At 44.6% G+C, this 15,519-nt stretch overlaps 1 protein-coding gene across 2 annotated transcripts in view; it reads right to left on the reverse strand.

Moving 5' to 3' along the window:
• Nucleotides 1–11,546: 11,546 nt before the first annotated feature.
• Nucleotides 11,547–15,519, reverse strand: part of STOM (stomatin) — a 164,820-nt gene continuing 160,847 nt past the window's right edge. For both annotated transcript variants that reach the window (XM_085613686.1, XM_085613685.1), the window contains exon 7: nucleotides 11,547–14,876. In XM_085613686.1, the coding sequence (XP_085469812.1) occupies nucleotides 14,682–14,876 (195 nt within the window). In that variant the 3' untranslated portion in view covers nucleotides 11,547–14,681. The remainder of the gene's footprint in view (nucleotides 14,877–15,519) is intronic.

Genomic DNA, 15,519 nt, shown 5'->3' on the forward strand with positions numbered 1-15,519 from the left:
AAAGAAAATTCTAACTAGGGATTATATAGTTTTATGAATTTGTACATGTTTGTACTTGTGTAATTTGTGTAATTTGGGCCTACATGGCGATTCATGCATTTCTTTCTCTGTACAGCATTTTCAATATTCTGAAATAAATACCCTTTTTGCTCTAGAACTCAGTCCTTTATGTGTCTAATGTTTTATTCCATTTAACTCTGCTAAATTGTGTTTTCCTGATGAGGAGTGAAGTCTCTAACTGTTAGATCAACTGGAGACTCTGGAGCCAAATTATATTTGTAAAGTTTTTGAAATTATCAATTTTTGGCCTTCAGGTAATTATTGGGATTCAGCTACCACAGTGACCTTTTCAATGTGTGCTTCACAGACGATTACCAGTGCAGATTCCATCAGGGGTACCCTTAGCTAATCACCAACATTTACATTTTTAAAAAGGACAGTTCAATATGGAAGGCAAACAGTGCCCAAAAAGAAGGCCACATCTCCCAATTCTTCTTTCTCGCTATTCTGTGTGTGCAAGGCAGTTTGGAAGGAATGCACAAGGTTTCCTGTCAAAGCACATCCATAGTAGGTGTGCCTTGCTTCTGCATGCGGGCATTCTGTGGAGGACAGCTTTCCATCTCCTCTCCGAGAATGGACCAGTCTGTTTGGCTGGACCCTTTGATCAAGCCGTACCGGGCATTTCCCCAGGAGGCTGGAAGGGTTGGTGGTCATTTTTTAGGTCTCGCCTGACCCAGCGCATGCGCTGGTCTGGCGAGACTTATTGAGAGGGCTCCAAAAAGTGCTACCAGGCCAGCCTAGAGCTACAGTGCATGTGCGCGGGCGCGCGCGCCGCGCTTTCCCGCGATTACTTTCACTTTCGCGGCCGCACGGCCGCTTTGATGCTTGATCGTGATCGCGATCACTTTCACTTTCGCGCTTTGAATAGCCAATAGGTCTCGCTTTTGGGACCTTATAAGTGTTTAGTTATGCAACTGTTGCATGGCTAAATACTTATAAGGTCCCAAAGACGAGACCTATTGGCTATGCCAATGCTTGTTTTTAGTGGGGCCCAGTTTGGTAGCAGTGCATCAGTTTTAAAAGCACTGTAAAGTTCCTTGTATATCCAGCAGTTTTCAGGCAACAATAAGTGTCAAGATAACTCTGGTGATTAATGTACCTGCTGGAGTGAGATGGGAGCTTATTCTAGTGGCAGTTTTGTCTCATCTAAGGTAGCACAGAGGATTAATATGCCTGCTGTAAAGAACGTGTACCATGCATATAAAAGAACAGTATTTTATGTGCATAGCTCAGTGGGTTACTGCGTTTGTTACAGAGATTCTTTTGTTATTGTGCAGTTCATAAGTTACAGTTGTAATATAGCACAGTAAGCTATGAACTGCCATCAAAGAGCTGCATGTAAACTGCATGGTAAAGGTTGAAAAGTTGTGGTTTTCCCAGTCTTTCATAATCCTGATGTTGCTAAAAAAAAAGGTTTCTTATTGTTAAAGTAAATTCTGACCACTGTGTTATGTTCTGAATCCCGAGTTAGTGCTTCTAAAAACCAAGCACTCTTAAAATAAATGTCTGCCAGTATGGATGACCTGTGAATCCTACACCTTGTAGTACCCTTTGCCTTATGTAACATTTTCTATACACTGATTTACTCACAATTCATTGTCTCTGTATGTGTGTGATGTAAAGTGCTCTGACACCCTGCACTGGAAAGAGAGGTGCTCTAAAACAGATGAAGTGCAAAAGAGAGAGGGGCTATGGAGAGATAAGAGGCACTGTTGGAGGGTGATTGTGAGGCAATCATTGAAGAGCCCCAAAAAGACTGTTGTATGACAAGGTAATCAGTTACTATGCTTTAAAAGCTAATACAATTGAATATATAATGACAAATGTGTTGTAGAATGCACAATGTTTTCCCAAATTTTCTGGGTGGGAGAAACCACCTAACTTTCCCTTTATAGTGGTCAGGCTCGCTCGCTATGTACCGTATGGGGGCTGGCCTGACCAAATATTCCAGGGCTGATTTGGGTCCCCAGTCTAGCCCTGCCTTTAAATCTGGAGGATGCAATAACTCTGAGTGGCAGAGGGTGATGATCCATCTGACCAATATTATTTCCAGCTTGATGAACCTGTGTGGTTTGCGGCCATTGGAGCTTCCAGAATCTGTTGTGGAATGCGGCTTATTTCCTCATGTCGAGGCACGACCTGAAGTGCTTTTGGCATGGATGCTGTCTCGCCTGCAGAAAAGCTCCCAGTCTAGAGCAATCAATCAATTCATTCATAGAGCGCACTACTTACCCGTGAGGGTCTCAAGGCGCTGTGGGGCGAGTAGAGAGGGTGCTGCTGCTACTGCTTGAACAGCCATGTCTTGAGGAGTCTCCTGAAGGCCAGCAGGACCTGGGTCTGTCGTAGGCAGATGGGGAGGGTGTTCCAGGTTTTTGCGGCGAGGTGGGAGAACGATCTGCCGCTGGCGGTCGCTTAACAGATGCGGGGGACGGTGGCGAGGGCAAGGTCAGCGGAGCGAAGCTGACAGTTAGGGGTGCAGAAGGTGAGTCGTTTGTTGAGGTACGCTTGTCCAGTGGTGACTGCTGTGGCATTAAAGTGGTGGGGCGGCGCGGGGAAGCAGTGCAGGGGGGGCTGCACCAGGAAAATAATTTTTACAATGCTTACCTGCCATCTGCAGTGTTGGTGCACTTCTGGCCTCTGCTCGGTACTCTTGGCATGCCGCAGGCTCCCCTATGTCAATCCAGACGCTGATCTCATGCTGATTTTACCCAGCATGAGAGCAGAGCTGTGATTGGTGTGAGGGCCCTAGTTAGGCACTCACTGAGGGACTACGACCCTGTGTTTGCTCTCCGCCGGACTGTACAGCACAGCTCGGGTGGAGATCAAAGTGCGCATGACTGTTTGGCTGGCCGTCTAACTGTCATGCACACTTGAAGCAGTGGCACCACTACTACTCCTTCCTGCAGCTGTGTTGTATCAGAAAGAACGGCCCCATCCCGCCCTCGGGTCAGCTGCAGGAAGTGAGCGAGGAAAAATATAATGATAATAACCTTATCATTTTATTTTTCATTTTTCACTGATAAAAAGCAGTGAGGCAATGCTTCTTCGCCTTAGCGGAGGAGCCGCCGCTGGTCTAGAAATGCAGTCAGAGTGCCCTGAAGCCCATTCTAGACAAGAAATCTACTGCTTACTACACCACCTTTTGCTAGTTTTATTCTTTATTAATCTTGCTGCTGTTGCAGAGGCCTGGCACCTGATTGGCCGGTCAGCTGCCTAGATCAAGAAAGGCCTTCACAACCTCCGCATTTGTTAGTTTCCAACTGTTTCTGAAGGTCAAACAGCAGTCTGTTAATGCAGATTAATAAGGCCCTTTCTCTCTGACTGACCCGGAGCCCTTAGGTTGCAAGATGATATGATCGGAGACCATCACAGCTAACCCTAACCCCAGGATGTAGGCTCACATTCCTAAAGCCAGGCAACTCACTTTTCACCTTCTGAGGCACTGGCCCACTCTTTTGCACCTGATTAGGTACAAGCTCTGCTATTGCTTTTGCTTTGTACTACATTGTTTTAGTTGTTAGCGAACAAAATTACTGCTAATCGTAAATACTATCAACCTGCATTGTTGTGGTGTTGTGATTTTTATTGCAGGGTGGTACCGATCTTTGCCAGGATGTAATGATCATGGACAGTATATAGTATTTATAGCCAGTAGCCATAGACCTGCAGCTAAATTATGTGATATTTTGTAGTTTATTGATTATTGTGATGCAAAATTTCTATAATTTGAGTAACCACTTGTGTGTATATGTATTTGTATGTGTTTGTGTATACATATATATATATATTCACTGAAAAAACCATAGGTTTCACACACGTTATAGTTAGGAAATAGCATTTAAAAAACCTTGCTAATTCACTGAAAAAACCATAGGTTTCACACATGTTATAGTTAGCTGGACATTTTACTGATAAAAAACCAATGAAATTCCCCCGTTATAGTTACTGTAGGCAACTATAACTCACGCGACCGCAATCCTCTGCTGATGCTAATACTGTATTTAGACACTTATTTGCCCATATCTTCTTCCATTAAATTTTAGCTATACATATATTACAAATATTTTTTTTTCATAAAGACACATATGTCATCAGCAGAGGATTACGGTCGCGTGAGTTATAGTTGCCTACAGTAACTATAACGGGGGAATTTCATTGGTTTTTTATCAGTAAAATGTCCAGCTAACTATAACATGTGTGAAACCTATGGTTTTTTCAGTGAATTAGCAAGGTTTTTTAAATGCTATTTCCTAACTATAACGTGTGTGAAACCTATGGTTTTTTCAGTGAATTTGTACGGTTTTTTAAATGCTAAGTTACTTTACGCCATTTGTGGCGTGCGCGCCCACTTAACGCAGTTCGTTCCGTGCACGGTTTTTATCAACTTTAATAAGCCCTGTACATTTGGTGGCCTTCGGCCACCAAAAGCACAGGGGGTGAGGTCAATGTGGATAGTGTTTTTTTTATTTCGATTTTATAATTTCATGTTGCCAAAATTACGTTTTTTTTCTCTATTAATAAGCCCTGCACATTTGGTGGCCTGCGGCCAACAAAAGCACAGGGGGTGGGGTAAGTGTGGATAGTGTTTTTTTTATTTTTATTTTTTTACCGTAAGCGTACCGTAAGCGTACGGTAAGCGTACGGTAAGCGTACGGTAAGCGTACGGTAAGCGTACGGTAAGCGTACGGTAAGCGTACCCCGCGAAATTGCCGAAAAAAAAATAAAACCGTTTTTGCTCTTGGGGGATGTTTGGGGACTCCCTCAACATGACTATGTGGGAGGGAGTTGTCAAAACAGCCCCGTAACATGTTTTTGGCCATCATGTTTGATAAACAACACTCAGTGCGAGAGACAAAATGGCGGACGCCGCTTCCTGGTTTCGGCCGATTCGAATGTTTACTAAGATCTAAGAGCCAATCAGAATCGCGCTCGCGCACGCCACCGTAAGCTTACGGTAAGCGTACGGTAAGCGTACGGTAAGCGTACCGTAAGCGGGCTCAGATATATATATTGATTTAAAGGCTATTTTCTCAGAATCTACTGAACAGATTTACACCAAACCTACAAAAGGCACTTCCTTGACCTAGGGACTACCTCTCTGCCAAATTTCTAGTAATTCTGTTCAGCCGTTCGGGCTGTAGCTCGTTCTAAAGGTCCTATGGAAAAATGCATGGGAAAAACGCGTTTTGGGACCCCCCTTTTATCTCAGCCCCCGCTTGACGAATCCCCCCGAGACTTTCAGGGTAGGAGCGGAGCGTAGCGCCCCACCTATTTTGAGAAATTCGCGAGGATTCGTCGACCGGCGCCAAAGTTATTCAAAATAGAATGTTGAGGTTTTCCTATGGAAACGTGGTCCTAACTATAACTACCTACTGGCGACCGCCAGTAGGTAATATCATTGTTTGGCTGGCCATTCACATCTTTATTGCCACTGGGACAGTTGTGTTGTAGTTTATCTAGATCCGCTCTGCACCACTTTCTTTGAGCCAATCCTTGACGGCCCATCCTCAAGTAGCTGGCGAATCAAGGAGGCCTTCTTAGGATACCTTTTCATCGCAGTCTGAGTACCCCAAGCCCCGAGACATGGGATTCACTAGTATTATCACTGTTTGATTGCTTGGCGGCCTGAAAGTTGTGGTACAGCCGGACAACATGCATGTACTCGACCACCACAGACATGCTATGGTGAAAACCACACGTTTTGGGAGAATTTACATGAAGGCTTTCCTTGGGGGCTGAAAACTATACACTAGGAGTAAATGGGGGCTAGATATTGCACGTCAGATGAAGGTAGGGATTGTAGAAGAGTAGGATCTGCTTCTTATAGTTACCCCCACTTTTTGCTGATTTTTCACTGTTTTCGACTTAGTCTGGCTGGGATCCTGCTATCCAGGACCCCAGCCTAGCTGCTTTCTCGCTAAATTGATTGCATGTACTTTAGGTACACTTCAGATTGGATTCTGGGGTACCCTTAAAAGTCCCTAGTATATGGTACACTATGTACCTAGGGCATAGGTACCCCAGAGGCCTCTCAGCGGCTGCAGCATGTATTATGCCAGCTCTGGGAGACCATTCAAAATGACACAACAGGTCTGCTACAGCAGCCTGTGTAAGGTGGTGTATGCACCCCTTACTTAGATATAGGTTCACTATATCTATCCATATCACTGCACATATAAACCGATCAGTCACCCTTATGGCAGGCCTTATCAATCCTGTAGGCAGGGTGCTGGGTTTTATGTGAGAGGGTGCCCATGCATGAGCAGAGCCCCTCTGCAACTTTCGGAACCTTTATTCCGGGGTTGTTTGTGATGCAGCCAACCATATACTCTTAAGTGCATTATAACCTTGCGGTAAATGCTAACTTTAAAACAGCTGCATGGAAACATGTGGTGTTTGGTGTCAAACACCTTGGAATCATACCTCCACACCAGTAACTGGTGTGGGAGGTATGATTCCACCCTACTAGAGGGAGAAATATGACAGTACCGGTACACCCAGTACCAGCTTTACAAACCCTGGCATCACAAAATTGATGCTGCCAGCCACAGAAACGAGTCTACCCTCCTGCTGCTGGAGGAAACTCCGGCAGGACAATAGGTTTCCTGTCACAGGGAGGTGTGACTCCCTCCCAGACAGGCTTTAGTGTATTGGGGCTGGATGGGTGCACTCTGAGAGTGCTTTGATGTCTGCACTGGGGGCACATTTGGTGTCCCTGTGCATAGTCCAGCTCAAACCGGTTGCAGGGGCTCTCAGCTCCTGCTCTGGCGCAAAACTGGATAAAGGACATGGGTGCAACCACACCCTCTGTCCTGACCCTCCCATAGGTGTGTTCCCAGAGTTTGTCCCACCCCTTCCTTGGGTATAAAGTAGGAACCCCTGGCCACAGGACTTTAGATTTACCTGGACGAAACTCTGCTACAGAAACCACGTACTTCAACTATCTACACTACGTTGGCTGACCGAAGAATCTCCCTTGGAGTAAAGGAGTTACTCCCGTGCAAGGCAGGCACCAAAAACGCATCTGACCGGTTTGCATCTATGCAGCTCCTGACGGACTCCGTAGAGTTTGCAACACAGGAGGTTGGTTTCCAAGCTTCCCCGATGCCGACCAGTGCTCTCAGGAAATCTGAGACCCGCAGCCCTCGTGGGGACCGTGCAACCCAAACCCCTGGTCACCGTGCACATTTGCAGCAGCATATGCTTTTTAGCGATCCCTGAGACTGTGCTTTGGGCTTCCTATAGTCCAGACCCCAAGCAGTGATTCCACCAAAGATTACTGGCCTACACTCCACGAGCGTTCAGTGGGCTGGTATTTCGTGAATCCTCTCGAGGTCCCTTCGCGATCCCTGGTCCGTCAACCTGTGGGTCCCTGAGAAGGGTACTTTAACTTTCAGTAGGCTTTCCTGGTTGCACCAAATGTGCCCTGACTCTCCATCGCTTGGTGAGTTCACAGGACCTTGCTGGTCTACACCAAAGCATCTTTTCTCTAACCGCGTGGGTTGCAGTTGTCAAGGCTTGTTGGTCTCCAATCCGGACACTGACCCCCCCACCTCCCCACCCCTAGCACTCGACATCCTTCGCGGGACAGCTCGTCTGCAGACTTTGGTCATCGTCAATGTCTCCTGGTCCCCGTGGCTGCAGAGTCAAGCTTCACCTCTTCGCACCTGAAACACCCGACATCGGTGGGCATTCGTCTACTGAGCCCCTGGTCACCCTGAAGTGACCCAGACTCTGTTGCCTCGGCTTTCAGGTTCTGCTCAGCTCCAATCCAGGCTTAGATCACACCGGACACTTTTCCTCTTCACGGCAGCAGCACTTTGCAGCATCATGCCATTGAAAATGACGAAGATTCCCGACACCATTTGACACCTATGCACCCGGCTTCCCTGGGGTAGGTAACACAAGTACTCCGGTGCTCACGTGGGTGCTGGCCTTAGAACCTTCTAAGTTTAAAAGGGTTTGCTTAAAGTTCTCTCCTAAGTGTCCTTAAGCTTTAAAATTCCAACCGCGACTTTCCCATAGGATTGTACAGAGCTCGCGGCTGTGTTCTCACACTGCACCCGTCCCCCGTGGGTCCCCAGTGTCACTACCTTGGGTGGTTCCTTGGGGTCCTAGCAATTCTACATGCTCTAGGCACTGTGTCTAGTCAAGTCGTGGTTGTTATACCACTTTCTTAATATATGGTTTGGTCTCCCCCTGGGGCCCACTGTGTTTTGTGCTATTTACTGTCGTTCTAGTGCTTTAACATGGTGTATCTTGTTCTCTAATCTCATAAAGAGGTTAGTAGAGAGTGTTTAGTAATAAATACATATATTTTATATATATACCTTGTGTGGTTCTCCTTTCATTTGGTCATTCAAGAGGTTATAATCTAGTAAACCAAGCTGCTTTCCATTCCTTCGAGACTTAGTCTGAAGGCTCCTCTCCATAGCTACCACTAGGATAGCTTTCAATAAAGGTGGTCTTTAACCTAATCATCAATAAGGGTCGTTTGGACTGGTACAAGGCGCCCACTTTATTTAGAGGACAGCATATACCAGGCCAACTTCTCACAGGGATGACCAAAATAGTCTTCCCACACGAATGCATGCCTAATCCAGGATCAAAGTGTATGAGACTGACACAGACAGACAGACACAGATATATACCAGGTACTCCTGGGATCGGCATGACCTACCCTATAAGGCCCTAGTACATAATGGGGCAGGGGGATTGAAACTACCTCTAAGTCCCTAGTATATAATAGGGCATGGCAGTTTAGAGGCCAGAAGCCCTTTCTGCACTTGCATGTGTAACCTGCTGAAGCCTGAGGTCAGTTTAAAAGTAGCCCTGTGTTGCAGGACTACTTTTAAATAGAGAATTGTGCCCAAACCAGACTATGGTGTTTGGGGCACTTGAAATGGATAATCCACAATGTTCGGGCATATTAGGTACCCCAAGGGTCCCCCCAGGTGTCCCAGGGGTGGGGAGGTCAGGTATTTATGATAAGGAGGACCCTTATAAAATGAGTTTTATATATCCTGGGTTTAGTGAAATTGCACATTTCACTCCCCACATTGTGATAAAGTGCTGCACAAAATCGACTTTGGTGCTAGGAGCACTGTGGAGGGGGGATATTCAATATTTTTACATATTCAGAACCCCTAAAGGCTCCCCTAGGTTTTACAGGGGTGGGGTCCTGTAGATATAGGCAGAGTACCTGGTGCTGGAAAAATGGCCCAAGTCATGTTTCCCATTGCATATTCCCTGCCATATAGGCTAACATGGCAAGAAGTTATTAACTAATAACTCCTACTGGGAGAATGATAAAATTGCATTCAAAGACTTCCCAGAATGAACATGATAAAATCCAACAATATGATATTGTTGAATTTCTCCTACAATTTACAGACAAGAAGTTATACGGCGTTCTTGCCTGTAAACCTAGATTCAGCCTTCCAGTGGTCTGTCCTGATTGATCAGAGTTAAGTGGATTAGCCAGGCTCCTTTGAAGAGGTGATAACGAGCCCCTGGGGTTAACCAGCTCTGCTGGGAGGGCAGTGTTCGGTTACACAGGAATGCAAGAGCAGGTGGGGGAGGGGGGGGAAGCATAAACAAGAGACTTAAAAGCAAGGGGAAGACACCAGTGTCATTTATAACTCTACTCTTTTGAACCTAACCAGATGCTAGGCTTCGGGAAGGAATGAGCAGGTGCAAGAGGGAGAGACTATGGAGATTAGCCATCCTAGGGGTGTGTTTAGCCAGCTATTCTCTCCCTGCTGGAAAATCAGCCATGATGAATTTGGAAGAATTGGTGCACTCTGGGACAAAATAGTGCCACACTCTGGAGGATGTGGTCATATTTTAGGGTGTTACCCTGCCCCCCATTGGACAGGAGTACGCTCCTGCTTGACCCAGAGAACTTGGAATAAGTATCTGAGAGGGGTAGAGCCTCTCAGATATGCTGCTTGAAACCTAAGAGAGCAAGAAGGGCCATACTGAGGAGTTTGATGTGCAATCACTTAGGCCTGCACTCTGAAGATTGCGCCTTCTGCACCATCTAGAACTACAGCCTGTGGACTACCTTGCTGTAAAAGGACTAAAGAGTGGACTCCCTGCAAGTTACAGGTTAACAGAGCGTACCTGGAGCATCACCACCAAGAATCCTCAACCTGGAGCACTATCAGTGGATTTGTAAGGGTTTTGTCCAAATGGATTGTGGGAACTGAAGTCCTCAACTTTTAAGGACCGTCTTGGAGTAAGTTTAAGACACTTTGGGACCCTTTGGAGAACTTCAAGAAGAAGTTCCAGAAGTTTGGAGCAACGTGGGAAAAAGCTCCAAAAGTGGACCGACTCAACCTGGCCAGCCAAGCCGCCGGACTTCAACCGCGAGTTGGCCTACCGTCCAGCGTCTTCCCGCTGAAAAGCTCCATAGATCCGACTGCCAGAATTTGACCCGGAGTGGGCGAAATTTGAGGCTGACGAACCCTCACCGAAACCGGCCTGGTGAAGAGCATCGAGGGACCCCGCAAGAAAAAGCTCAGTAAAAGTTTTTAAGTCCAAACAAAGAAAAGGTGACCGGGAGCAACCGCGAGAACCAAGCCGCCTGAATTCAACAACGAGACTGCCTGGATCCTTGGTTCGTCCCGCTGAAATGCTCTGGAGCTCAGACTTCCTTAAGTTTGACCGGGAGCTCGTCGCAAGGCAATCCGGCGACCCCTCACCCAATCCGGACTGGCTGAGAGCTTTGAGAGACCCCAGGAAGAAAAGCTCCAGAAAAGTTTCTACGTCAGAATGTAAAAACTTTGACCGAGACCTACCGCGAGGGGTAGCCGCGCAGGGCTCCATCGTGGTTGGCCTGAAACGTTGACTTTGTCCCGATAAAGCGCGATAGATTTCTATGTGCTATATAATGCTAAATCTTTGAAAATTCATAACTCCTGTTCCCTACATTGGACTTTCGTCATTTTGGGGTCATTTTATAGATACAAATATTTCCTATGTTTTATTATTTGGTGTTGGATTTTAATTGTGCATTGTGTCTTAATTATCTACTGAATTGGTGTTTTTAAATGCTTTACATACCAGTCTTTGAAGTTAAGTCTGCCTGCTCGCAGCCAAGCTACCAAGGGTTGAGCATAGGAATAATTTTCTAAGACCTATTCTGAGCCCTAGACTGCGTGAGTGGCCTTATTACCAGCAGCAGATATACATTTGCCCCCACTAATAATCCACTTTCCAACACAAACACACACAAAATCTCTCTCTCTCTCTCTCTCTCTCTCTCTCTCATTCTCTCTATTATTCCACACAGGCAGAAGCAGTCAAGTACAAATGTCAAGCAGCAATTATAATCTTTCAGCACTGCATTCTTGATGACTGACTGAACATTTTTTTGCACGCTTCTATAAATAGAAGAGTGGGGAGCCCAATAATAATAACAGATGTTATGTTACACTAGAGGTACTAAGGCCTCTGAAAAAATAAGGACCAAGAGATCAGTAACATTTTTATAACACATTATTTATTTGCTAAAACAATTATATGAAAAAGCAAGATAGCATTTTAACATAAATATCTTGCTAGATATCATTCAATTCAGTTACAGTAGAAAGTGCATCGCAATGTTGCGGTAGGCAACTTGATTAAATACAAAACTACGGTCTCAGTTAGATAAGCATAGTTGTGAATAAAACTCAGCACACACAGAAAGGCCCAGCAATGGCAGTCCCTTGGGCTCGGACTCTGGAGCCACACTTATAGCCACAGGAGACACTGGCCCGCCACTCTTGCATTCCAGGATTGTGAAGGCATAGGCAATTCAGCAGACATACATGTCACCCACAGAACCCACCTCTGTCACATAACTTGCTTTTGTCAGCACTCAATGTTTTGATTGGGTCTTCTGGTAATGCTAAGTGATGTACAGTTTTTACTTGCACATTCAACGTAGAAACCATATGACCTTCAAAACCCCCTGAGAGAGAAAAAAGAACAAGGGTGTCGTACATTGGTTCATTTGGGCTTCAGGCATGACAGATTTTCAGGAGAGCTCCACACAATATATTTGCTAATTCTTGTGAATCTTCTAATCGGTCAGAGATCTAAAAGAATCTGGAATATATCCAGTACTCATGGACCAATGTTGGCCACCCCTAAAGTCGAAGGAGGTTACCAAAATCTAATGATTTTCACCAGACAAGGTAGCAGTGTCTTTACCAAAAAGATTTGGGGAAAAAGGTTATTAGAAGTATCCAACTCAAAAGATATTCATGCAACATCGAAATCGCATGACCACAAAGTAACCTGTGAGTAAAAGTATTAGGATTGTTCCATTTTCCACTTGTATTCATGGAACGTGGAATCAGCCAGCCCTTTGCACAACTTCCAAGTGATAATCGCAGGAACAGACCAAGCTCCTACTCATGGGATGTGAAAGCTCTGTGTCCTTGGAACAATCTCTAAGTAAAAGTCATAGGAAAGATCCAAGAATCACTGATCTTATTTGAGGCGGAAGCCATGCGAGTACAGAAGAGATTCAAATAAAGTCATAAGAACTGTCCAAGGGACATTACTATTTATGGAACATGGAGGCAACATCTTCTTGAAATTGGTTCAAAATAAAAGTCAAAGGCAGAATCTAAAATAAATTCAAGACAATACCTAAGCTTCGCAGATTTTATTGGACAAGGAAGGGGCTTGATAGTTGTGTAACTTGAAATAAAATCACAAGAAGCATCCAATCTCCACTTATATCACGGGACAGGAGTAACCTCTGAAATCATTCAAAGTAAAACATACATTTCAAAATTCACTATTCAATGTGGCTATCTCAAAAGCCAGCCACACCTTCCAGAATAGGAACATTAAAAAAAAAACCAGGAAACAAGCCTTCTTAAGATGCCACCAAACATATGGAACACATCATGCGCTAAACAAGACGCGCACTTCTTCCTCGCTTCTCAATTCCAGGATGGATCTAAAAAAGCATCTTTACATCAATGTGCTTCTAAACTACGACAGGTAATGTTGTACTGGGGCCCAATGAGGAAAGCCCCTTCCCTCTACACACCCCTGAATTGAACCTCCCCTCCTGCAATTTACAACAGCCCTTTGGCTTGCAAGCTAGCTTTGTGCTACCTAGGTCACGGAGAGTACCCGCACCTCGCTAAATACATGGGACATATGAGCATTTAAGCAGTGAGACCTCTGAAAGGCTTTAAAACAACTTACGGTCAATATTATCATAGAACACGGGATTGAATTACAATATAATTCAGGGGAATGTTTAAGGCACCTCTCACGTCCCAAACAACTTAAAAGTAGAAGACACTGGAGGTGTCCAAGCACCAATGATATGGATGGAACATGATCGAATTGTCGTTGGGAGGCCCTTGCAGAATGGTAAGTTTTTAGGTTCATCTTGAAGTATTGGGGTGTGTAAGTGGAGCGGCGGGTACAAACAACTTCCAAGCATTGGAAAGAACACACAGTTGCGAATGTTCATGGGAATTAGACGCACAGTGAACTCCAAAAAACCTAAGTGAAGCTGGCAAATGGTAGGATATTTCTAGGGTGTTGGAGCAGAATGGTACAGCATGAAGAAAGAAAGCACATATTTAGTGCTTGTAATAAGTGAGTGGGTTAACAGGTGGGAAACTGTTGCAAGTCATTTAGAAAAGCTGTAGAAATTGCATTTATTTACAAAAACAATATAGAAATTGTGAAGGACGCAAGTATGTAATTTTAACAGTGCATATAAATATAAAGGATCTATAAATTTAAGCACGCAGGCAGGGTACAGAGGATCAGGACACGTTTCATTGAAGTTTACTGAAAATAAAATTATATATATATATATATATAAAAACTTTAATGTGAATCCAGATATGGATGGAAAACATTTTTTAAAATATTTTTTCTTACTGCACAAGCCTTAACTGGTCACTGAAGGATTACGGCTACAATAAAACATTTCAGAAAGTTCCATTTATCTTCTTTACATGATTGTGAATCATAAATAATTATTTTGAGTAGTTTCCATGTGTCATTTGTCAACATTTAACTTTTTCCAGGCAAAGTTCGGTCTCTCACGGGAGGCTTGACTTTGCTTAGCTGAAATCATACAAACACACCAATGTATAATGTTTTAATCACTTTAAGCTAAGGCTGGTATAGGGTCACCACCTCATTATAGACACTATATACGATAGCCCAATGAATTATGGGTGTTGTAGTATTGTTTTGCACCCACTGAATTAATGACATTAAAATGCCTTCCATCAGTGATTTGTAAGTGAAACATTCAGGACTGAAGTCAGGGTCTGTCATGACCTGGAGTGATGTAGTCACCCCATGCTGATATGTAGGAGTAACCAGAACAAAAGGCAGGTGATTATGGACACCAGGATCCTTATTTCATTCAAATTACAAAAACAGTGGTTTAAATATTACCTCAAATCATCATTTGAAGTGAAATTACACTGGATACTTTGCAATACACATTCTTGATTCACAGCCTGTACCTTCCTAGGGCTCAGAAAACATAAAAAAGACTCCACAAATATTGGCTCTAAAATTCAGTGATGTTAGGCGTTTGTTTTAAAAATTAAGTCCTGTCACTCAGTTTGAAATCCCGCTTACTTTCTCCCTCCCATGATGCCTTGCAGCATGTCGATGGGAAGCGGGAAAATGATGGTTGAGTTCTTTTCCGCTGCAATGGTGGTCAAAGTCTGTAGGTAGCGCAGCTGAAGGGCAGCTGGCGACTCCGATATCACTATCGAAGCTTCTTTCAGTGCCCTGGAGGCGTTCATCTCCCCCTCTGCCGCAATCACCTACAAAGGAGACAACAAAGAAGAATGGCTTAAGAATCTTATAGTGAGACTATTTTTAACAAGTGCTAACCCTCTGCCCTAAAATCGAGGTCACCTTTGTTACAATTGCACTCTGCTTTCTGGTGAACCAGCATATCTTGTAAGGCGTAAGACCCTTGCATCTTCTCTGTAGGAACCTCCATCACCCACCCAGAAATGGGCAATAAGACAGTGGAGCAAGACATGACAGAGGACCAAACTGAGAGTGACCAGGAGACGAGGCAGCACCAAGGCTGTCGCTCCGCTGCTCTTACTTGACGCAGAGCTTATCTTACTAACAGTCATGCTATCTCACTGTTTTGCTCAGGTCTGAAGCCAGCATGGTAACTATAGACGAACACAAGCTCCTCCAAAGAACTTTTTAGTTTCAGGGTTGCAATCCCTGCTCGGGCCTGCCACTAGGGTAGTTAGCATCCTTTCATGATGGCCGCTATGGTGGGCGAGACAAGGAGACAGCCACCATGGAACCATTTCCTAATCTATTGATTACCATCCAAGGCAGTGGCAGACAAGATTGGCAGATCCTCTGGTACCCTCACCTATAGATGAGACAAAAGTGTCTGCTCATTGTCTTATTAGAGTAATAGGAACACAGCCCATAAGA

Source organism: Triturus cristatus, chromosome 1_2 (assembly GCF_964204655.1).
Source record: "Triturus cristatus chromosome 1_2, aTriCri1.1, whole genome shotgun sequence".
Taxonomy (NCBI): domain Eukaryota; kingdom Metazoa; phylum Chordata; class Amphibia; order Caudata; family Salamandridae; genus Triturus; species Triturus cristatus.